We start from the raw sequence: 24295 nt of genomic DNA, 5'->3' as shown, positions 1-24295 counted from the left end.
AATAAAGGATTACATGGCAATTCTGTTTATGGGGCCAAATGCATCCAATAATACAGATACAAAGCTATTGCCTGTGAATTTCTTCTCCAAATACACAGGTTTGGAAATAAACTTGTTCCCATTTTTGGTTGCTCATAAACTCCCAAACACCTGTAAGAAACAACTCTGTGTTTCACCTCAAGCATTCAGGGAATAAAATAGCTCAGGCAGGTGCTAAGCATTGTAGCTGCTACAGAATTACTTTGCAAATTGACTAAATATTTCTAGTTTTGCCCTCATCTGAAAAATGGAGTTTTTACTAACTATCCAAAGGACTCCTTGTAATGATCCAAGTTAATATATATGAAAGTTCTTTGTAAATTGTAAAGTATGTGTTAGTAAAATTAATTTGTGAATGGTTTTGCAAAGCTGAATGACAGAGTACTCTCTGTCAAAGGTATCTGTGTTTTAAAAATAATGCAAAACAAGCAGTACTTCAGTGTAAATTTAAGTTAATTCAGTTTAACAATTTTTTTTTTTTTTGAGCCCTTTCTTAGCAAAAGGCTTTGTGGTGGCTATAGTCGAAGAAGGAAGACAAAAAATAGGTGGATTTGAAGAGTCGGACACGGCTGAGCACCTAAGCACAGCACCTTCTCATTTGGGGAGAAGCATGTGTGCGAAGACGCTTCAGTTGTGTCCAGCTCTTTGCAACCCCATGGACTGTAGCCTGCCAGGCAAAAATGGGTTGCCATGCCCTTCTCCAGGGGATCTTACTGATCCAGGGAGTGAACCCATGTCTCCTTCAGCTCCTGAATTGCAGGCAGATTCTTTACTGCTAAGCCACCAGGGAAGCCCTTTGGCAATAAGATAGACACAAAAATACTGAACAAAAATAAAAGGTAAAAAGTTAGAGGGTGCGCTTTTAAGATGCAGATGAAGAAGGCCTTTCTATTTTGAGAATCAAGGGAGAAGCTTATCAGAAATGAAGGTTTTATAAGTAGAGACGGTGATGAAAGAGCATTCCAGGCTGAGGGGCAATAGTAGATGCTAAGCATACAAGTGAAAAGAGATCTGGAAGACAGCTAAGGCCCTGGGATGACTGGAGTAGAGAGGGACAGAGGAGGTATTTCAACCAGCACCAGATTCCAGAGGGGTTTAAATGCCACAACAAGGAGCTTAAGTGTTAATGCCATTGAGAAGCTTGAAGCAGTCAAGTTTTTGAACCTGAGTATGGTAGGATTATAGCAGTGTTCTAGGAGTCAGTTTCTAATGAGAGACTTGAGTACACTGCCGTGAAGTTCAAGACTTCAAGTTCTCCACTTGTGTTTGAGTAGGATTCCTACTACCAATGTAATTTTTTTTTTCCCTTTCTTTTTTGAATTAAGGAAAATTGTCTGTAAAATTAACAGGAAGTCAGACTGTAAGTTTGGGCTTTCTAAAGCAAACTTGGATTCACATTCTGCCTCTAAAGTTTACTTACTGGGTGATTTTGGAAAAATCATTCAGCCTGTCCAAGTTTCCATTTCATTGTAGGAAAATGGAAATTATAAAACGTCAGTGAGTCATTGTCCTAATTGAGATTTCCTTCACACATTGTCTGGCATGTAGCAAGTCCTAAATTAATAGTAGCTATGATTTTTTATGATGTGAGTTAATACTGGAGTATAGAAGTAAGTTTTTATAGTTATAAAATTTTGAATCATGTTGTGATCTGGAGAATTAGCAGAATTGCAACCAATCATTTCTTTTAAAAACAATTCCTTTCTCTCCATTGCAGAGGAAAATAGGAAAATAAACATGCTGGAAAGCAGCCTCAACCACTGTGGTCTCATGTAAATGCAAATAAGCTAACCATCAGGGTTTCCACAGCAACCAAATTCTATAAATCTGTGCTCAGGACACCGGTTGCATTAGACATGCTTCCATGAAGTCGGTAAAAGCCCTCTGAGTGTTAAGATGGCAGAAGTCCTGGTTCTTCTTTATAATAGTGAGTGTCTGCAGAGACACCGTGATGCACCCTGTGGGTACAAGACCCTGAAGGTAGGAGTAAGTAGCAAGTCATTGTGGAGATCACAGGATGGCGGGCTCTGCTGAATTGTATCATACGTAGAATCTGGGCTTCATCCTGGCAGGAGAAGAAGGCAGATCTTATATCTGTATCCAGCATACTTCTGGTACTCCAACTTTTACCTGAAATTTAATATAGAGACCCAAATGCAAGCCTAGTACTTTCTGGTATGTGGGGGTCTCATCCTGATGTAACTGTAATGTACACATTTTGCATCAGACTCTCTCCCTCCTGATGTCAAGGTACCTGGGAAGCAGATGATCTAATGAGAAGGTTGCATGTTCATTTAAAGCCAAGAGAAGTGGCTTGTCTGAAAGTGTATTTCATTCTGGGGGCCAAGGCAGGTAAAATCTGCCTGCTGAGAGCAGCACCTCTCTCTCTGGAGTCCACAGTATCCACCACCCTCAGATCTGTGAGGCCACCGCGCCTGCACGTGTCACACACATTCTCTATGTTCTATCACTAAGCACACCCCTCCTAGTATGTTTTTTTTTTTTCCCTTTGTGCTTAGTTGCTCCATCATGTCTGACTCTTTGTGACACCATGGACTGTAGCCAACCAGGCTCCTCTGTCCATGAGGATTCTCCAGGCAAGAATACTTAACTGTGTTCATTTCACTCTTTCAGCTATGTAGAGAAGGAAGAGTTTTCGTTAATCCTCTTAAGGTCACTTGCTGGGTCTGAAAATTCATATACATTTTACTTGAGATAGAAGTCTGTCTAAGGAAATAAAAACTGAAAGAAACAGTTTGTTGTTGTTTAGTTGCCAAGTCATGTCCAACTGTTTTGCGACCCCATAGAAGGCAACCCACCAGGCTCCTCTGTCCAGTGGATTTCCCAGGCAAGAATTCTGGAACGGGTTGCCTTTTCTTCCTCCAGGCCTTCTTCCTGACCCAGGGATCAAACCTGCATCTCTTAAGTCTCCTTGCATTGGCAGGTGGGTTCTTTACCGCTAGTGCCACCTGGGAAGCCCTAACCTACTGCATTGATTAGTAAAATGCTTTCCCCAGATCATTTCTGGGCCCCTAAACCTCGACGCAATTGAAGCGGCTTAGCAGCAGCAGCAGCAGCAGCAGCAAACCTCCCCACAACCCGGGAGCCTCTCCAGGATCCTGCCACAGCCTGTGCCCTTTCCGATTGGTTAGTGCTTTTCAGGTAGTAGTTTTCATTATTTTATGTATTGCTTTAGGTATTAGTTATCAAATATTTTGTGTATTACTTTAGAGATTAGCAGTAAACACATTAATTTCACATTCTGGAAGAAGCTTTTCTTCTTCTGTCTCACAGTTATTGAGAAGCACCCCAGTGCACTGTCTCCAAATGATTATATGGGATAATAAACGGGACAGGATTGTAAAATGATTCTATCACCTCGTCTGTGAACAACCCCGTTCTCAAAGCAGTCTAGACAGAAACAAAATATCCTTGCATTGACAACAGAATCCTCCAATGCATAAGGAGCACTTTCCTCCCTTGTGTAACCTAAATCCTCTCTGCTTTCTCTTTTATCTCATCCTCAGCGACTCAAAATGCCCTTTAAACTAAATAGCGTCTTCTCAAAGAAAAGTATGGAATGTTTAAAATCCTAAAGAAGTAAAATATTGAGTGAATTGCACATACTTTTGACTCACTCCACTCGTTTTGTTATAGGGTTCATGAGAAACTGATTAATCTTTATTTTTCTTTTTTGAGTACAGCATTTCTTTTAGTTGAAGCTTCAAAACATTATTTATACTTTAGATAGTGACTCTGAGAGACTCAATTGTATGCTTCTCCGTGACACATTTCATAATCTGTTAGGGCAAACAGTTTCCAAGTTCTGCTGAAGCTAATTGCCTTTATAGATCAAATTGTTAAAGTTGAGTTATAGTTTAATTATGTGGAATGGGAATGCCTGCCTGTCGGCTCTGTAAACAGTTCTATTCTGTTGTGAATGAATGGATCTGAATGAACTAATCTTTGTAGAGATTTTTTGGCATTTTGTGTGTCTGCCTTAGGATAGCTCTTACTCACTGAGTTGTATGAATATGTTTGCATCAGAAACCTCTGAAAGTGAAAGCAGAAGTTTAAAATCCATTTAGAATGATGTCATTGAAGATCCCAGTGAAACATCAAACCAAACCCAAGCATTTATGGAATTTGAGCCTAGGTTTTCCCCTCCTTTGTCTGATATTTAGGGTGAGGATTCAGTTAGTCTAGACAGTGACTGCTGGGTCAACAGCTGTCTTTAAATTAGAAACTCTGAAGGTATTCGAGAGGCTTAGAGGATAATGATGTGATTTGGCCACCAAAGGCACAAAGACCTCAGGAATGTTTGAGATTCAGATAAGGAAACCAGAATTCAGTATTAGTTGAACAAAAGCTTATAACAGTTTTATTGTACTATGGGGAGTGCAAAACATGAGTTTGGAAAATTGGTTTCTTAGATGCACAAAAATATAGGAATTGTGGGGTGGAGGACTGCAGGATTAAGACTGGAGAACCAAAAGAGAAAACTGAGAGATGAACTCAGTCAGAGTGCCATTTGCTAAACGTGGATTATACATCCTTTTAAGGAAGAGTCAGTATTTTCAACTTCTGTACACCTTTACAAAAGTGAAATAATTCAAAAATGAAAAAAAAACAACACTAGTGTTTTTATTAAGGCTAATAAAACTCATAAAAGTTGGCTCATAAAGAAATAATGATCTACCTACTCTGAAGATATCTATCATGACTTTTGTAAAGAAAGAAAAATACTTACATTAACAAAATAGTTTTTGTGTAGTAAGGAATACACATTTTACTGGGGCCTAGTATGCACATATGTATTCACACACATACACGTACAAAACTTTTGTAAGTTATGTTTTTCTTTACTAAGTGTGATGCATTTGATATTGTCTATTCCATTAAAACAAAGCTGCTTATAATCCACTAAAGAGATTTCGTGATATTTTTAATGGGTTGCATTGAACAAGGGACACAGCGGATGGAATTATGGCTGTCCTTGGTCTTTTGGAACCCTTGAGGATGCAAAGCTGCCAGTAATTCCTGTTTATCATGGTGACAATCCCATTAGTTCCTTTAAGAAGCTACATCTAGGCCCATGCAGAGACTGTTAATTTCAACTCCCATCCAGCCTATTGGCTTGATACATTTCACTACAAGTCATAAATGAATTTTTTAAGGTAAGTCACACAGTCCCTAGGACTTCTTGCTCTAGGGATTTTACACTGATCTTTTTTTTTTTTTTTTTTTTTTCCTTTTTTCATTAGTGTGGAAGCTAGTGAGAATTAGCCCCACAACCTAGTTAAAGCAAGGCTGATTTGTAAGTCAGGGTGTCCTCAGGAGCTGACAATGCTAAGCTGGTCCCACAATATCTATCCTATCCAAAGGGGTCAGGCTGACTTATAAAGCAATCCCTGGGTTTCAAGTACAAGTGGGTACCTCAGTAGAGACAGGATCCTGATAGCGCCATCAAGGACAGAGCTTAAGTGCCTAGTTGTTAGAAGGTATCATAGAGCCACAAAAGGCCAACTTCAAGGTGTAGGCATTTAATAAACAGTTTGACAGACAAGTGAGGCATGTTTCCTCAGGGCTGTTTCAACATCACAGAATGTGCCAAGGAACAGCTGCTGCAGAGACACAGCTCCTCAGTGGTGGAGGTGGCACAGACTTCTACTTGAGACTTCAACTCTATTTCTTAAATAGCTTTGGTCCTCAGGCTTAGTGCCTTGAGGACCAATGATAGGCAGGTTCTCTATCCAGAAGTCTTAGATTGCTGGGTTTGATTTTAAAAAATATATTTTCTGTTTGTATTTGGATTTTACTAAGGTGTCTGGGGACTCTAGGGGCTCTGTGAGTCTGGCATTCTGACCCTCAGTGGAATGATGTCCCTTGGGATTGGGATGATGACTCTGATGATGGGAATCCTGTCATCGACCTTCCTTCCCACAGGCACCTTGCTGGACCAGCATGGTGGTTGTCCTGGTGAAATGTGCAGGCAGGCCAAGTGTGTGCTTATGTTTGCTGCAAGTCCAGTTTTGACTCTTTAGGATCTATTTCTATATTCCTTCTAGAGATTTAATTAGGGATATCTCTGAATTTGGAGAAGGAAATGGCAACGCACTCCAGTATTTCCCGCCTGGAAAACCCCATGGACAGAGGAGCTTGGTGGGCTACAGTCCATGGGGTTGAAGAAGAGTCAGACACAACTTAGCAACTAAACAACAAAAGCTGTGAATTAGAATGCAAAATCAGGTTGGGAATGAGGTTTACTGTTTTGATTTTTTGAGATAGAAGACAGAATGATTTAAAAAAAAAAGGCACACAGGAAAATTCAGGTTATTCAGGGAGTTTGAGGATCACTGGATTAATGGTATTAGAGTTAGAAAATGACCTGATAAGGATAAAGGTACTTCAACCCAGCTGAGTTTAAGGGTCAGTCACTCTGACTTTACTGTTCTCTTTATTAACTGCCTGTACTCACTTCTCTGTGACTTTTTAAATACTGTTCCCTCTGCGTGGAAAGCCCTTCTTTGCCATCCAGCAGGGAATCACTACTGGTCTGGGGAAAGCTGTGTATAATGTATGATAAATTACCTGTATACAATTATGTCTTTTGACAGCAAGTTTCCCTGAAAATAATATTTGCAGGTATATGGTGTTTACAATGTGGCAGGCCCTGCAGTTTGTAACTATTAACTCATTTAATCCTTGCAACAGTCTGCTTATGGAGGGGTGACTTTTACTTTGCAGAAAAGGAAGCTGCCCAGGAAGGGTAAGTGACTTGTTCAGGGTTCCAGTGCTCAGATTGTAACCAGGCAGTGTGGCTCTAGTATCTATCTGTTTAACCACATGCTGTGCTACCTGTCAGGTTAGAAACTATGTCTTGTGTATCTTTGAGGCCTCAGTGTTAAGTGCAGTATCTTATTTATAGAAGACACAAATTAATGATGCTGGATGAAGTTAATCCTTGTTAGGGTATCTCTCATCTGGACCCCAAGTTCATGATTTTTTTTTTTAATTGGAGGAAAATTGCTTTTCAATGTTGTATTGGTTTCTGCTATACAATCATGCACACAAGTTGTAATTATACACATATCATCTTCCTCTTGAGCCTTCCTACCCACCCCGCAACCCCACCCCTCTAGGTCATCACACAGTGCCAGGCTGGGCTTCCTGTGGTATACAGCAACTTCTAATCAGCTATCGGTTTTACACATGCTAGTGTATAAATGTTGATGCTGCTTTCTCCGTTTGTCCCACTCTTTCCTTCCCGCACTGTGTCTACAACTCTGTGCTCTATATCTGCATCTCCGCTCCTCCTCTGCAAATAGGTTCATCAATACCATTTTTCTAGATTCCATATGTATGCAAACTTCTGGGTTGATAAGGGAGGTTTTAAAGGTTAGTGTGAGAAGCCTTGGAATAAAGTTGTTGTTCAACCCAAGAAATGGGGGGAAGTTTTAGAAGTAAAGTAAGAGACTCTCCTGAATGTAAAGTGAGGTGTGGTATTGAAATAGGAAAAAAAATGTATGGTAGAGAAATGTGTACCCCAGATGTCCAGTTGGATGGTAACAGGGTAGTGCTGGTTTGCGGAACAGAAGTCGTTATAAAAAGTGTTCCATGCTTTGATTTGTTCTTTTGGTGTTCTGGTTAATTTGTGAGTGGTGGTATAAGGAATAATTAATTTCTCTCTAAAGGATAAGAAGGAGGGTACAAAAAAAATTTTGCCTTAATGAGGTTAGATATTATCTAAGCAAGCACTTCATAACAGAACAAGTCCCCTTGACAGTTATTGTTCCATAAAAGGGGAAATGGCCCATTTATGACAATGTATATGCACTGCACCCATGAAATTGAAAGACGTTCACTTCTTGGAAGGAAAGTCATGACCAACCTAGACAGCGTATTCAAAAGCAGAGACATTACTTTGTCAGCAAAGGTCTGTCTAGTCAAGGCTGTGGTTTTTCCAGTGGTCATGTATGGATGTGAGAGTTGTACTATAAAGAAAGCTGAGCACCGAAGAATTGCTGCTTTTGAACTGTGGTGTTGGAGAAGACTCTTGAGAGTCCCTTGAACTGCAAGGAGATCCAACCAGTCCATCCTAAAGGAGATCAGTCCTGAATGTTCATTGGAAGGACTGATGTTGAAGCTGAAACTCCAATACTTTGGCCACCTGATGCAAAGAACTGACTCATTAGAAAAGACCCTGATGCTGGGAAATATTGAAGGCAGGAGGAGAAGGGGACAACAGAGGATAAGATAGATGGATGGCATTACTGACTCAATGGACATGAGTTTGGGTAAACTCTGGGAGTTGGTGATGGACAGGGAGGCCTGGTATGCTGCAGTCCATGCGGTCACAAAGAGTCAGACATGACTGAGAAATTAACCATTTCTCGCTTTCACACATGAAGGGAGATAATGATATAATTTCTGACTGAAGTAATTTAAGTGAGAATTCACTTTAGAATGATAACTCTATATTCAGTTCAGTTCAGTCACGCAGTCATGTCCGACTCTTTGTGACCCTGTGAACCACAGCAGACAAGGCCTCCCTGTCCATCACCAACTCTTGGAGTCCACCCAAATCCACGTCCATTAAGTTGGTGATGCCATCCAAACATCTCATCCTCTGTCGTCCCCTTCTCCTCCTGCCCTCAATCTTTCCCAGCATCAGGGTCTTTTCAAATGAGTCAGCTCTTCGCATCAGGTGGCCAAAATATTGGAGTTTCAGCTTCAACATTAGTCGTTCCAATGAACACCAAGGACTGATCTCCTTTAGGACGGACTGGTTGGATCTCCTTGCAGTCTGCAGGGCTCTCAAGGGTCTTCTCCAACACCACAGTTCAAAAGCATCAATTCTTTGGTGCTCAGCTTTCTTTATAGTTCAACTCTCACATCCATACATGACCACTGGAAAAACCATAGCCTTGCTAGACAGACATTTTTGAGAAAGTAATGTCTCTGCTTTTTAATATGCTGTCTAGGTTGGTCATAGCTTTCCTTCCAAGGAGTAAGTGTCTTTTAATTTCACGGCTGCAATCACCATCTGCAGTGAATTTGGAGCCCAGAAAAATAAAGTCAGCCATTTGTTTCCACATCTATTTGCCATGAAGTGGTGGGACTGGATGCCACGTTCTTATTTTTCTGAATGTTGAACTTTAAGGCAACTTTTTCACTCTCCTTTTTCACTTTTATTAAGAGGCTCTTTAGTTCTTCTTTGCTTTCTGCCATAAGGGTGGTGTCATCTGCATATCTGAGGTTATTGATATTTCTCCCAGCAGTCTTGACTCCAGCTTGTGCTTCCTCTTGCCCAGCATTTCTCATGACGTACTCTGCATATAAGTTAAATAGGCATGGTGCCAATATACAGCCTTGATGTACTCCTTTTCCTATTTGGAACCAGTCTGTTGTTCCATGTCCAGTTCTAACTGTTGCTTCCTGACCTGCATATCGGTTTCTCAAGAAGCAGGTCAGGTGGTCTCGGATTCCCATCTCCTTCAGAATTTTCCACAGTTTATTGTGATTCACACAGTCCAGGGCTTTGGCATAGTCAATAAAGCAGAAATAGATGTTTTTCTGAAACTTTCTTGCTTTATCAGTGATCCAGCGGATGTTGGCAGTTTGATCTCTGGTTCCTCTGGCTTTTCTAAATCCAGCTTGAACATCTGGAAGTTCACAGTTCATGTACTGCTGAAGCCTGGCTTGGAGAATTTTGAGCATCACTTTACTAGCGTGTGAGATGAGTGCAATTGTGCAGTAGTTTGAGCATTCTTTGGCGTTGCCTTTCTTTGGGATTGGAATGAAAACTGACCTTTTCCAGTCCTGTGGCCACTGCTGAGTTTTCCAAATTTGCTGGCATATTGAGTACAGCACTGTTACAGGATCATCTTTTCAGATTTGAAACAGCTCCACTGGAATTCCATCACCTCCACTAGCTTTGTTTGTAGTGATGCTTCCTAAGGCCCAGTTGACTTCACCTTCCAGGGTGTCTGCCTCTAGGAGAGTGCGAGTGATCACACCATCGTGATTATCCGGGTCGTGAAGATCTTTTTTGTACAGTTCTTCTGTGTATTCTTGCCACCTCTTCTTAGTATCTTCTGCTTCTGATAGGTCCATACCATTTTTGCCCTTTATTTATATTAGTTTATATTAAATGAACTTCAGTTAAAGATTATGTTAGAGTTGAGAGCTGAAAATAAGACACTAGTTAAAGCACAGGTATGAAAAAGTAAAAGTGTCAGTCACTCAGTCGTGTCTGACTGTGCGATCCCATGTACTAAAGCCCGCCACGCTCCTCTGTCCATGGAATTCTCCAGGTAAGAATACTGGAATGGGTAGCCATTCCCTTCTCCAAGGGACCTTCACGACCCAGGGATCAAACCCAGGTTTCCTGAATTGCATCAAATTCTTTACGGTCTGAGCCACCAGGGAAACCCCACCAAAAGTACATGTTTGATATCAATAGCTATAAGTCTTATCTGAAAAGTGAAAATGAATCATAAATTCACCAGGAAATAACTCCCAAGGCCTCAAAGTGCTGTATCCAGTGTTGTACTAAGCCTTCTGCCAAGTGTCAGCATAATATACAAAATTTTGAAAAGCCTAAATGGATATTTACATATTAATGTTAAATTCTAAGAATCTACACATCCATATCAATAATAAAATCTATATTCATTTTTTCTTTAGTGGCAAAGAGAAGACTAGCTTTTCCTAATTCACAGGTTTTGGAAATATTTATTCTAAGTTATTACCTTTGGGGAATATCTAGCTTATATTTAGACATATTGTCAATTCCCCTTCTCTATCCATCCTATAATCTATGATTTGTAACCCAGCTTTCCCATTCAAAATATAGGAGTTTGGACCAAATCTATCCTTTATCTAGATTATACATTGAATGCCTGTTGTGTGCTAGGCATTGTTCTAAGTCAAAGAATGGACATAACGTGAAGTTTTCTAAATCCTCTGAGCAGCAGGTGACAGAGGGAGAGGGTTCCACCAATTAAGAAGAAAAGTTTCAAATCGTGATGGTTGTGATGGAAGACTTTCTCAGCAGAGGCTCCATTGTGCTGTGGTTTGCAGCTGTGGTTTGCATCAAGTAGTCACTGAAGTGTCCAGTGGCCTTTTCATAGCAGCAAAGCACAATCAGACAGCTTTAGAGAACTTTCTAAAATAAAAAAAGTAAAGCAAGGACATACATAGGATAGAACATGAATGAGGGTAGAGGGCACATTCCAAGAGTGGTGAGGAAAGGCCTTGTTGAGACCTAGCTGATGAGAATAAGATAATGACCAACACCTTGAGGGGGAGTATTCTAGATGGAGTATACTGATATAGACTTCTGAGGATGGATCCAATCTGATAAGCACAGAGAGAAAGCACAGAGAGGGAGCCAGCATTTCTGAAACAGAAAGAATGAAGGTGAGAGGGAGGGGATGAGGATGGAGAGGTAGGGGCCACAATGAGAGAACTTTCCAGACTGTAGTAATTTGCTAAGGATGCTAATTGTAGCAAGGAGCCATTGGAAGTTTTTGACAGTGAAGTGATTTCAGTTGATTTGCTGTTTGAAAGGTCATTTTGTTTGTCAAGAGAAGACTAGATGGAATGGTGTGGAATAGGATGGATGGGCAAGAGCCAAAGCAGGAAGGCCAGATGGGAGGACTAACAAAATACAAGGTGTGATTTTTGGCCTGGACTGGGGAGTTAACAGGGGAGCTAGTGAAAGACAGCTGGTCTCAGCACAGCTATTGGAGGTGGAGGCCTTTTGTTGGATTGGAATATGGGTAGTGCTAGGAAGATGGAGATTAAGGTTCATTCATCCAATTAGGTTTTCTGTTTTGTTTTTTTGGTGGAGTATAATTGCTTTACATTGTGTTAGTTTCTGCTATACAACAACGTGAATCAGCTCTATGTATATTTAGATCCCCTCCCTCTTGGACTTTCCTCCACCCTCCCTCCATCCCACCCATCATCACCACAGAACGCGGAGCTGAGCTTTCTGTGCTATATACCAAGTTCCCACCATCTGTTTACACGAGGTAGTATATTTACGTCAAACCTAATTTCCCCATTCATCCCACCCTCCCCATTCTCCCGTGCCCACATGGCCCTTCTATATCTGCACCTCTGTTCCTGCTCTGCAAACAGGTTCATCTGTCTTGCTTTTCTAGATTCCACATATCTGTGCTAGTATACAATATTTGTCTTTATCTTCCTGACTTACTTCACTCTGTATGGCAGACCCTAAGTCCATCCACTTCTCTACAAATGACCTAATCTCATTCTTTTTGAGTCCTTATTCTGTTCCAAGCTGTATGTTAGGCTCTGAAGATATTAGAATGAACAAAACCAACCACAGTCCTTGCCTTCAGTAGAACTTAAAATCTGGTGGAAAACATCATAAAAATATCATATAAGTAGATGAATAACTACAAACTCAGAAAAGGCAATGAAGGAGACCTGATTTTGTGTGTGTGGGGGGGTGGGGGTGGGGGTGGGGGGGGGTGGGGGTGGGGGTGGGGGGGGGTGGGGGTGGGTGTAGAGGAGAAGGATATGCCAGGTCAGGTAAAGCTGAAGTCTGAAAAAGAATTAGGCTGTAAATAGGCGAGAAGCATTGGAGAAGGAAATGGCAGCCCACTCCAGTGTTCTTGCCTGGAGAATCCCAGGGTCGGGGGAGCCTGGTGGGCTGCCGTCTATGGGTCGCACAGAGTCGGACACGACTGAAGTGACTTAGCAGCAGCAGCAGGCGAGAAGCAGTGGGTTCACAGCAATGGAAGGGCTTAGTCCTGATGGTAGGAAGGGAGCGTGACAGCTGACAAAGGGACCTACTAGGGCCAGCAGGGCTGGAATGAAGAGTTGGGGAAAAGGAGAAGAGGCTGGAAAGGGTGGCATGGAGCAGGCTATACATGATCTTGCAGGCTATGTTAAGGAGTTTGGCTTTTATCCTCATAACTATGGAAACCCATAAAAGAATCTGCCTAATTGCTAGGATTCCTTCCCTTTCTAAATTCTGTATATTTATATGATTTAATTTGAAATAAGAAAATGGCAAAGTGACCTTCAAAAAACAGTGAAATTGCTGGCATTTGATGAACATAATTAGAGAGACTCTTGAGGAATCAGCATGCATGATCATCTTCCCCTCAGGCACAATTGAATGATTCAGGATAGCATATCCATTAGAGTCCTGGTATTATGACACCACTGATGTCATCTTTCCCAAACTTGGACTGCCTTTGGCCACTGTCCCAGAGGCTCTTGTCTGGACCTTTGAGTTTTATGAGCTTATGCAGCGTAGAAATATGAGCAATGCATGCCTATGTAGGTAAACTAGAAGAATTGATACAGCAGTTGTGGGTTTGCAGTTATAAAACCATATGAAAGTGATTAGATAATATCCATGAGTTAAATAAAAAGATTATGGATATCCCTGCCAAACTTTCTGCTCTCTGGGATAAAGGAATTAGAATCATGAAAGAGCCAGCTGTCTGGAACATGAGGGAAGCCCACTGTCATCTTGGCATGCCCTAGAGCCTCATGAGAGGCTAACATGGGTCACACAGAGCTGCGAGGAGAGGAGAGGTGGCACCATGATTTAACCCCTGGAATCAGCCATTTCAGACACCACTAACTTTGGACTATGCTGTTTTGTGACTCAGTACCTTCTCACCTACCAGTTGTGGTTGAATTTCTATCACTTTCGACTAGGAGGTTGTGAAGGATCTATTTGTGTATCACTGAAGGTGACTTAGATGCCTCTCTCCTTTGCAACATGATAGGGCCCGGTCACTGCCCACACCAAACTGCCTGGCAACAGACAGGGAAATGGATGGGGTCAGGGCATGGCCTAACCTTCCCTCTATCTCCTCCACAGATTGTCATGAAATGTGCAAAGAAAAGGTACCCCCCACTTCTTGTCAGGGGTGTGACCTTGAGACAGTTACTTAGGCTATATTTTCTTTAGCTTTGCTAAAACCATGAGTTTTAACCATAACTCCTTCTACAGTTATTGTGAAGTGTCCATGAGATGAGCCATGACTGCAAAGATAAGGAGGACGTCATGTTTTGCCATAGCTCTTGGTTGGCTCTGAACTCCAGCTTCAACCAGAGCCAGAGCTTCTGGGAGAAGGTGGGGGTCAAGTACTAGGGCACGTTCCCCAGAAATCTGTTAGGATCATCTATGGATGTGTGCTGAGTTGTGTCCAACTCTGAGCAACCCTATAGACTGTAGCTCACCAGGCTCCTCGGTCCATGGAATTATCCTGGCAAGAATACTGAAGTATTCTGGGCTGCCATTTCCTCTTCCAAGGATCTTCCTGACCCAGAGATAGAACCTGAGTCTCCTGTGGCTCCATTGTAGGGAGATTCTTTACCACTAGCGCCAGCTGGGAGACTGAGGATCGTCTATTGTGCTGTGGTTAGTACTCAGTCAGGTCTGAGCCTTTGAGACCCCATGGACTGTAGCCCACAGGCCTCCCCTCTCCGTGGAATTCTCCAGCAAGAATACTGGAGTGGATAGCCATTCCCTTCTCCAGGGGATCTTCCCAACCCACGGGTCAAACCCAGGTCTCCCTCAGTTGAGTTCAGTCGGCCACCATACTGTCACGGGGGGCAGGTGCCTCCCTGTCCTTCACCACAGCTCAGTGGATCTTTGAAGACAGATTCTGTGGGCTCTGAATCTATTCTTACAACCTACCATCCCAGCTTCACTAGCCCCTTCTCTTCATTCCACCTGCATCTCAGCCCTGACCCTTCAGAGTCTGTTTGGGTTTTTCCATGAATTAAATACCCTCTTGGGTGCCTCCACAATCCCTTCTTTCCATTTGTCCACTTCCAGAGTTTTATTTCATTTAAATAGTTTCTTCTCAGCCCTAGTGGGTAAGCTTGATTAATAAGAACCATTTGGAATCTTTATTTAATCTCACCAAATATTCATTTAAGAACAGGTATGCAACTCAGAGGTGACATAAGGACATGATCACTAGGGTGTTCTGAGATTTTTTTACCTAGAAGTAGTGGTAAGATGAGAAACTCACCTTTTCTGCTTTTGACCCAGGTGTGATGACTGGAGCAGGGGCAGTCATCCTGGAACCATAAGGACCCCTCCAGTGAGGACAAGCCAAATGAAACAGGGAAAGAACCTGGTCTTTCACAGGACTTTTTGAGCCAACAAATTGACCAGCCTTGGAACTGCTCAATTTTCAGACTTGTTACATGATAGACTAAGTGTTCTTATAATGTAAACTGTTCATTTGACAAATATTTAGTGAACACTTAGGCATTCTTCTAGTGGCAAGGGACACAGCAGGGAGCACATAAAAATCCCTCATAGAGTTCCTTCCTTCTAGTGGAGGAAAACCTTGATAAATGACTGAATGATATGTTAAACATGGACCTGAAGCTTGTTTTCTTCCTGGCCCTTCTCTCTGCCTAAAAGCTCATCTGAATAGAAGGGCTCGATTGACTCCGTTGTCTCATGACTTCCAGCTAAGTTCAGCCAAGGAGAACTTCAGCAGGAGACTAGAAGGTAGAGGAGAGAGAAGTCAGGGTATTTACCCCTCAGTTCTCCCCAAACCAAGCAGGGGTTTGGCAGTGGATATTCCTTATCAGACTCACTCCAGTGTTCTTGCCTGGAGAATCCCAGGGACGGGGGAGCCTGGTGGGCTGCCGTCTATGGGGTCGCACAGAGTCAGACATGACTGAAGCGACTTAGCAGCAGCAGCAGCAGTTCCTTATCAGAAGCTACAGCTCCTGCTCCTGTTGAGCTTATCTCTCCCATGGCTTCAGCTCTCAGCAGGGTCCAGTAATCCTGCTCCCTGGCCATTTACCACCAGCCCTCTTAGATCCCCTAATCCATTCCTCACTACCATCATTCATCCTTCTTTGATCACCTCCCTCTCCCAAGGGGCAGTTTCTTCTGCCAGAACTTTGACAGATGTAGGTGGTAAGTGCTACACAGAAAATTAAGAAGAGTTGCAAGTACAGAGAAGACAAACAGATTTAAAGGGAAGTTTGAGAAAGATCTCATCAAGAAGGTGACATTTGGGCAAAGATATGAAAGAGTCATGAGATACCAGGGTTGGAAGGACCTTCCAGACAGAGAGAAAAGCCTGTGCAAAGGGCCTAAGGTGGGCCTACACCTGGGTGTTCAAGGAGCATCAAGGAAAGTGGTATGAACAGAACAGACAAGAACGAGAGGGAGAGAGGCGGGAGGTGAGGTTAGCGAAGCAACAAAAGACAGAAGCAAACGAACAGGGGCTATTAGTGCATTGCAGTGACTGTAGGACACTGTACATGTGTAGAAGGGCCCTACGGGTGCGAACAGAGGGGCAGGCGCTGGTGGTTAATGGGGTTACTTGGCTGCCATGTGGGGAAGGGACTGAAGGGGCCTGGCCAGAGCAGAGATCCCAGCTAGGAGATGGCTGCATGGATTGGGTAAAAAAAGATGGCAGTCATTGCCACAGAGATGAGGCGTGATTGAATCCTGGGCGTTTTTGGAAGGTAGATCAGCCAGGTCTGTTGACAGAGCAATTGTGGCCTGTGAGATAGAAGACTTACAGATGATTCCAAGGGGTTTGGCCCAAGCACCCAGAAAGATTGAAGTTGGCATTGGCTTTGGGAGAAGCAAGACTGGAAAAAGGATGCCAGGAACCCAGTTCAGTACACTTGAAGTTTGAGGTGTGTGCCAGGCTGCGTTTTGGCAGCTCCTGATGGACCTTATCTACTGGGGCTCACACCTTTACGCAGTCCCTTCCCCTTGTGCCTGGATCGGCCTGGGACCTGCTTGGACTCATTGAATGCAGCATATATGATAGGGGACTGGGGCCTTGGGAAAGCTTGACATCTGCTTTGCATCACAGGAAGCAAGCTGCCATGTAAGAAGCTGGCCCACTCCCAGGGGCCAACTACCATGCTATAGAGAAGACTGGGCAGCCACATAGAGAGGCTCATGTGGGGGAAAACAGGGGCTGACAGTCCTGGCTGTGCCTCCAGCCAGCAAGTGGCATTCAGTGCTCATAAGCAGGAGGCATTGCACCTTGCAGTTAGTCCAGCTGACACCAAGGGAAACCAAAGAATAATCTTATTAGCCCACCAGGCTCCCCCGTCCCTGGGATTCTCCAGGCAAGAACACTGGACTGGGTTGCCATTTCCTTCTCCAGTGCATGAAAGTGAAAAGTCAAAGTGAAGTCGCTCAGTTGTATCCGACTCCTAGCGACCCCATGGACTGCGGCCCACCAGGCTCCTCCATCCATGGGATTTGCCAGGCAAGAGTACTGGAGTGGGTTGCCATTGCCTTCTCCACATTAACAGTTAGTAAATAATAAATTGTTCTTTTGGGTCTAAAAAAGAAAAGATTTAAAGCATTCACTCTCAACTAGAGGGAGATAAATGGGACTAAAATATCACTAAACTGTGGACTAAACAGTGTGCTCAGTTTCTCAATTGTGTTCAACTCTCTGAGACCCCATGGACTATCGCACACCAGGCTCCTCTGTCCATGGGATTTTCCAGGCAAGAATCTGGAGTGGGTTGCCATTTCCTTCTCCAGAGGAAATTTTATTATTATCACTAATAAGCTCTAGGCTAGAATGTAGCTTAGGAATGAGAGATAAATAGGCTTCCCAATGGACCTCTGTTTGAGCAGATTTACTTGTCCTGTCATGGAAGCCCAGACAGGGGCAGGCTCACTGTGCAGTGGAGAAGATTCTTGCCCTGGAGAAGCGGCAGACAGCGCCAGTCCCCTGTGGCAGGGTGGGGGGGAGGGGTGGGCACCCACGCACCCACCCACCTGAAAGCGATGGGAGGCTGAGATGGGCATACCGATTATTTCCAAATTTATCAGTCAGATAAATGACCCCATCTCCTCTGGTACAGAGTGAGGGAAAGGGCAGAAAGAGGTCCTGAGTTTTACTAATCGAGCTGTATTCAAAAGAAAGAAACATTATGGGTATGGAAGGTGTTCCACCCATGCCCCTGCCCTGTCGCTATAGACTGTAACCCTTCCCTTGCCGGTTTTACCTGCTACCTGTGCTATACAGGTAGTGGCTACTAGCCGTGTGAGCCTCTACATTTAAATTAATGTAAACATGTTAAATGTTAGTTTCTTAGTCACACTGGCAACATTTCAGTCTCTCTGTCGCCACATGTGCCTACTGGCTACTATATTGGACAGTGTGCTATACAGTATCACCGCTATCAAGGAAGGCTCTATGATGGGACTAGCATGATATTTTTGTCTTATTCATCTTTGTATCATCAGTGAATATTACCAGGCCTGACTCCAAGTCATTCAGAAATGTTTCTTGACTGAATGAATGAAAATAGACTATTGTGATTTCGTTTTTCTAATCCACTCATCGCAAAGAGATTTCCTCTGTTGCTTTCTAAGCAACAATGTTTACAAATGGAACACAGATATTTTCTTAAATAGGATAAGTCAGTTGAAGAATACGTATCATATGATCTTATTTTTATTTAGAAATAAATATTTATATGCACTTTGATATACGTTTAAAAGCATAGGAAAAAGTCTTGAAAGATACCAGACTGTGTATACCATCTAATGGTTGAGATTGGGGAAAAGAAATAGGAGGAATTTTTTTTTTACTTAGAGAACTTGTTATTAGTTAAATACATGAGTTAAAAAACAATTAACAGGTGGTATGTTAATTTTCTTGATGTACAAGGAAAAGCATGGCTATTCTTAATAGCTAGTATTAATGAAAGGTAATTTTAAGAGTGAATAAAATATTAAGAAACGATGTTGAAGTATCAGGACAAATCACAGCCATTGGCCTGGTGAGCATTACATGCACACTGTGAAATCTGTTTCCTAAGGAGTATACAGAGTAACGATTTCTTTCCCCAAATATGCCTCCCTTGCTAAGCTTCAGAGAAAGACAGGGCCAGAAGATGCAGTTTTCAGTTTTCTGTTATACCTCCTGAGCCCCCAATATACTTTCTCCCACCTCTGCTTATAGTAATTACTTTTGTTTATTGCAGGACCAGTCTCCACTCGGACTCGACCTAGTAACTGTGTGTGAATCAGAATACTGGCACACTGGCTGTGATAATTCTCTTGCAGTCTTACTTTGCTCCTGGTTTGGTGGTTTACAAGCTCACAGATGCTGGACCAGGATTCAGTACATAAAATACAGATGTTCTGTTTGACATGGCCAAATCTAAATTGCTGAAGAAGGACATTAAAGCCTGAAGCAGTGCCTTAAAAAGTGACGAGTGCCATATAACCCCCACCAAAAATCAACCCCGTTTCAAAACAAAGGTCTTTAAAAATACTAGATACATAGGGCTTTCTCAGAAGGGAAAAAAGAAAAAAAGGCTATCATCACAAAAATTCTAGAGCCAAATGGAAGTGACAGATAAAATAATACAAAAAGACATGTTTAATGATCAGTTCTGCTGTTTTATTTCATGCTCAGATGATGGGAGACAGAAATATTTTCATCAAACTATTAAAATGAATGAATTTGAAGATATAATCATCCAGAAAAATGGCACTAAAGAAATAGTTTTTAAGATGAGCAGGATAGAAATGATTTCTTTGTAATCATTGTGTTCATTGACTATTAATCATTCTTAAATAATGATGGATTCTAGCGTTGGGAAAAACTCCATAAGGATGAATTCCTCCCTTAGGAGCTAATAGTATTTGAAGAGGTTGAGCTGTTTAGTAAATTACTTCTTTCTTAATTTATTTTTCTGTTACTGTTTCTGTTTTTCAGACCCACTATGAAAATGGGGAATATATCATCAGGCAAGGTGCAAGAGGAGACACCTTCTTTATCATCAGTAAAGGAAAGGTAAGCTTTGGTGGCTATAGTATAATAGTCATGATGCTGGAAGTCGCTGATATGTCTACATAAATGGAAATCCTGGACTTTTTTCCATATTACATTTCTGTGTGTGTGTGTGTTAGTCTTTCAGTTGTGTCTGACTCTTTCCAACCCCATGAACTGTAGCCCACCAGGTTCCTTGGTCCATGGAATTCTCCAGGTAACAATAATAGAATGGGTTGCCATTTTCTTCTCCAGGAAATCTTCCCCACTCAGGGAAAGAACCTGGGTCTCATGCCTTACAGGCAGGTTCTTTATTGTGTGAGCGACCAGTAAAGCCCTTATATTTCTAATTCTTTGCAATCATGAAATGATACGTTTATCTAAGATGAGTTTCTGACAGACTTTTGTGACTACTGTCTTAATGCAGATTCCAGCAGTGCCTTAAAGAGGTGGTTTGAAAGAAGTTTCAGCTGAAGACAAGTGTATTAGTGGTGCTATCTTTTGAGTTTTGTAATATGTATGTATAGAAATAGCATGGAAATCGCACCACAGGAACTCACTCCCTTGGTTATATTTCAGAGGACTGTAGGGGTTCTGGAAGAGAAGTAGTGAGAATATATTGGAATTTTTTGACACATCCAAGATTTTTTTAAAACCAGACAGACATACATTTTTTTTTCCTAACCTTGTTTTTCAGGTCATGCAACTTAGCTTCCATGATTATTAATTACATAATAATATATGTTTGATTAGTATGTTAATTATGTGTATTCTAATATTACTATATTAAAATCATTGCATGAAGTTTTAAGAAGTAGAAGGTGAACGCACATTAAGTCCTAATGGGAAGGAATAGAGAATGAGAAGGGTAATGAGAGTAGGTTCAGGAGCAGTAAATAAGTGGTAGAATTGAAAATTTCTAAACCTGTATATTTTGCTTTAGTCAACTTGCTTTGATATACATTTAAAAATTTATAAAGGATAATGTGGCAAAGATATTTTCCTTGTTACCACCAAACTGGCTTTTCCTTAGAAAATATTATGAAGTAGACGTTGATGCAAACAGATGCCATACAACTACAAGTGGATTTCCCTTTCTTCAAGTTCATTTCTCCTTGTTCAAGTTGATCTACAAGACCTTCTAGAACTAACACCCCAAGAAAGGTGTCATTTTCATTATAGGGGACTGGAATGCAAAAGCAAGAGTCAAGAGATGCCTGGAGTAACAGGCAAATTTGGCCTTGGAATATGGAATGAAGCAGGGCCAAGGCTAACAGAGTTTTGCCAAGAGAATGCACTGGTCATAGCAAACACCTTCTTCCAACAACACAAGAGAAGACTCTACACATGGACATCAACAGATAGCCAACACCGAAATCAGACTGATTATATTCTTTGCAGCCAAAGATGGAGAAGCTCTACACAGTCAGCAGAAACAAGACTGGGAGCTGTGACATGGTGCATGAATTCCTTATTTCCAAATTCAGTCTTAAAGAAAGTAGGGAAAACTAGACCATTCAGGTATGACCTAAATCAAATCCCTTATAATTATACAGTGGAAGTGACAGATTCAAGGGATTAGATCTGACAGACAGAGTGCCTGAAGAACTATGGATGGAGGTTCATGACATTGTACAAGAGGCAGTGATCAAAACCACCCCCAAGAAAAAGAAAGGCAAAATGGTTGTCTGAGGAGGCCTTACAAATAGCTGAGAAGAGAAGAGCACCAAATGGCAAAGGAGAAAAGGAAAGATATTCCCATTTGAATGCAGAGTTCCAAAGAATAGCAAGAAGAGATAAGAAAGCCTCAGTGCAAAGAAATAGAGGAAAATAATAGAATGAGAAAGACTAGAGATCTCTTCAAGAAAATTAGAGATACCAGGGGAATATTTCATGCAAAGATGGGCACAACAAAGGACAGAAACAGTATGGAACTAACAGAAGCAAAGAAGATATTAAGAAGAGGTGGCAAGAATATACAGAAGAACTATACAAAAACGATCTTCATGACCCAGTTAACCATGATGGTGTGATCACTTACCTGGAGCCAAACATCCTGGAATGTGAAGTCAAGTGGGACTTAGGAAGCATCTCTATAAACAAAGCTAGTGGAGGGGATGGAATTCCAGTTGAGGTATTTCAAATCCTAAAAGATGATCCTGTTACAGTGCTGCACTCAATATGCCAGCAAATTTGGAAAACTCAGTAATGGCCACAAGACTAGAAAAGTCAGTTTTCATTCCAATCCCAAAGAAAGGCAATGCCAAGGAATTCTCAAACTACGACACAGTTGCACTCATCTCACATGTTAGCAAAGTAATACTCAAAATTCTCCTAGGCAGACTTCAATAGTACATGAACTGTGAACTTACAGACATTCAAGCTGGATTTAGAAAAGGCAGTGGAACCAGAGATCAAATTGCCAACATCCACTGGATCATGGAAAAAGCAAGAGAGTTCCAGAAAAACATCTACTTCTGCTTTATTGCCTATGCCAAAGCTTTTGACTGTGTGGATCACAACAAACTGTGGAAAATTCTAAGAGATGGGAATCCTAGACCACCTGACCTGCCCCCTGAGAAATCTGTGTGCAGGTCAAGAAGCAATAGTTAGAACTGGGCATGGAACAACAGACCGGTTCCAAATCAGGAAAGGAGTTCGTAAAAGCTGTATATTGTCACCCTGCTTGTTTAACTTATATGCACAGTACATCATGTGAAATGCTGGACGGGATGAAACACAAACTGGAATCAAGATTGCCTGGAGAAACATCAATAACCTCAGATATGCAGATGACACCACCCTTACTGCAGAAAGCAAAGAAGAACTAAAGTGCCTCTTGATGAAAGTGAAAGAGGAGAGTGGAAATAGTTGTCTTAAAGCTCAACATTCAGAAAACTTTAAATCATGGCATCCGGTCCCATCACTTCATGGCCAATAAATGGGGAAACAGTGGAAACAGTGAGAGACTTTGTTTTCTTGGGCTCCAAAATAACTGCAGTTGGTGACTGCAGCCATAAAACTTAAAAATGCTTACTCCTTGGAAGAAAAGCTATGACCAATCTAGACAGCATATTAAAAAGCAGAGACATTTCTTTGCCACCAAAGGTTCGTCTAATCAAAGCTATGGTTTTTCTAGTAGTCATGTACAGATGTGAGAGTTGATCTATAAAGAAAGCTGAGCACCAAATAATCGATGCTTTTGAACTGTGGTGTTGGAGAAGACACTTGAGAGTCCCTTGGACTGTAAGGAGATCCAACCAGTCCATCCTAAAGGAAACTGGTCCTGAATATTCATTGGAAGGACTGATAATAAAAATGAAGTTCCAATACTCTGGCCACCTGATGGGAAGAACTGACTCACTGGAAAACACCCCAATGCTGGGAAAGATTGAAGGTAGGAGAAGAGGACAACAGAAGGTGAGATGGTTGGATGGCATCACCAACTGGATGGACATGAGTTTGAGCAAGCTCCAGGAGTTGGTGATGGATGGGGAAGCCTGCCATGCTGCAGTCCATGGGGTCACAAAGAGTTGGACATGACTGAACTGAAATGAGCTGAAGTTCCTTTATTTAAGTATAAAGCCATTTTTATTTTTTCATAAAGCACATTTGCACAAAGAGAAATAATCATAAATTAATTTTTGAAATATATTTTTTCCTACCATTAAACCTATACAAACTGTCTTTTAAAATGAGGCAGGATGCTGTGGTGAAATCTGAGTCCCTGACGATGCCTCAGGAAGAAGCTGAGTTCTTAGTTCTCTGTACTTTCAATCCATCCATTCCAGTTGCCTGAAAACATGTCTTGTACCCCCATCAGACTGTAAAGCACCCAAGGACTCACAGTTGAACATGAAAAATATCTCTGATAAAACTTGTGTGTCCTTGTAGTTGGGTTACATCAAAAAATCTCTCTCCATAAATGAGTTGAACAAAAATTGAGTAAGAGTTGTAGACAGAACTTCAGAGTTTGAATAATAATTGAGATGCATTTTGATTTTGTTTTTATTATATTCAATATACCTTATATGCTACCATTAGAAAAAATATATCAAAGATTTTTATTTATTAAATGCCATTTAAAACCACATGGCTTTGCTTTGAATTAACAAGTGTGTAAGCATGTTGATTAAACAGATTGGCTTAACACAGTGTTTACTGTTGTTCAATACTGACAGTATTCTCGTATAGAAATTTTATGTGTCTATGCATATATGTGTGTGTCAGGGTGAAACATGAGAAGCATTTCATTTTTGATCAAGTGCAAAATAAAGATGCATATTATCCCCATTTCTGTTCCGTGTGGAGCTAAACATCCCAACCACTGACGTAAGTCAAGAAAAAAATATAACAGTTGGAAACGAAGAAGTAAGACAGTAATTAGTTGCAGATGGTATGATTTTAGTTTCTTTTGTTTTTTATGTAAACATAAATTATTAAAATTAATATAAGCT

At 41.5% G+C, this 24295-nt stretch overlaps 1 protein-coding gene across 1 annotated transcript in view; it reads left to right on the top strand.

Annotated features, from left to right (window-relative positions):
• The window catches only part of PRKG1 (protein kinase cGMP-dependent 1), a 1293658-nt gene that overhangs the window by 1030016 nt on the left and 239347 nt on the right, over positions 1–24295 (top strand). The window contains exon 6 of the mRNA XM_052661192.1: positions 19785–19862. Within this exon, the coding sequence (XP_052517152.1) occupies positions 19785–19862 (78 nt within the window). The remainder of the gene's footprint in view (positions 1–19784; positions 19863–24295) is intronic.

The sequence above is a fragment of the Budorcas taxicolor genome, chromosome 23, assembly GCF_023091745.1.
Source record: "Budorcas taxicolor isolate Tak-1 chromosome 23, Takin1.1, whole genome shotgun sequence".
In the NCBI taxonomy this organism is placed as follows: Eukaryota; Metazoa; Chordata; class Mammalia; order Artiodactyla; family Bovidae; genus Budorcas; species Budorcas taxicolor.
The sequence above is the reverse complement of the archived record's forward strand: the minus strand, read 5'-3'. Positions and strand labels throughout refer to the sequence as shown.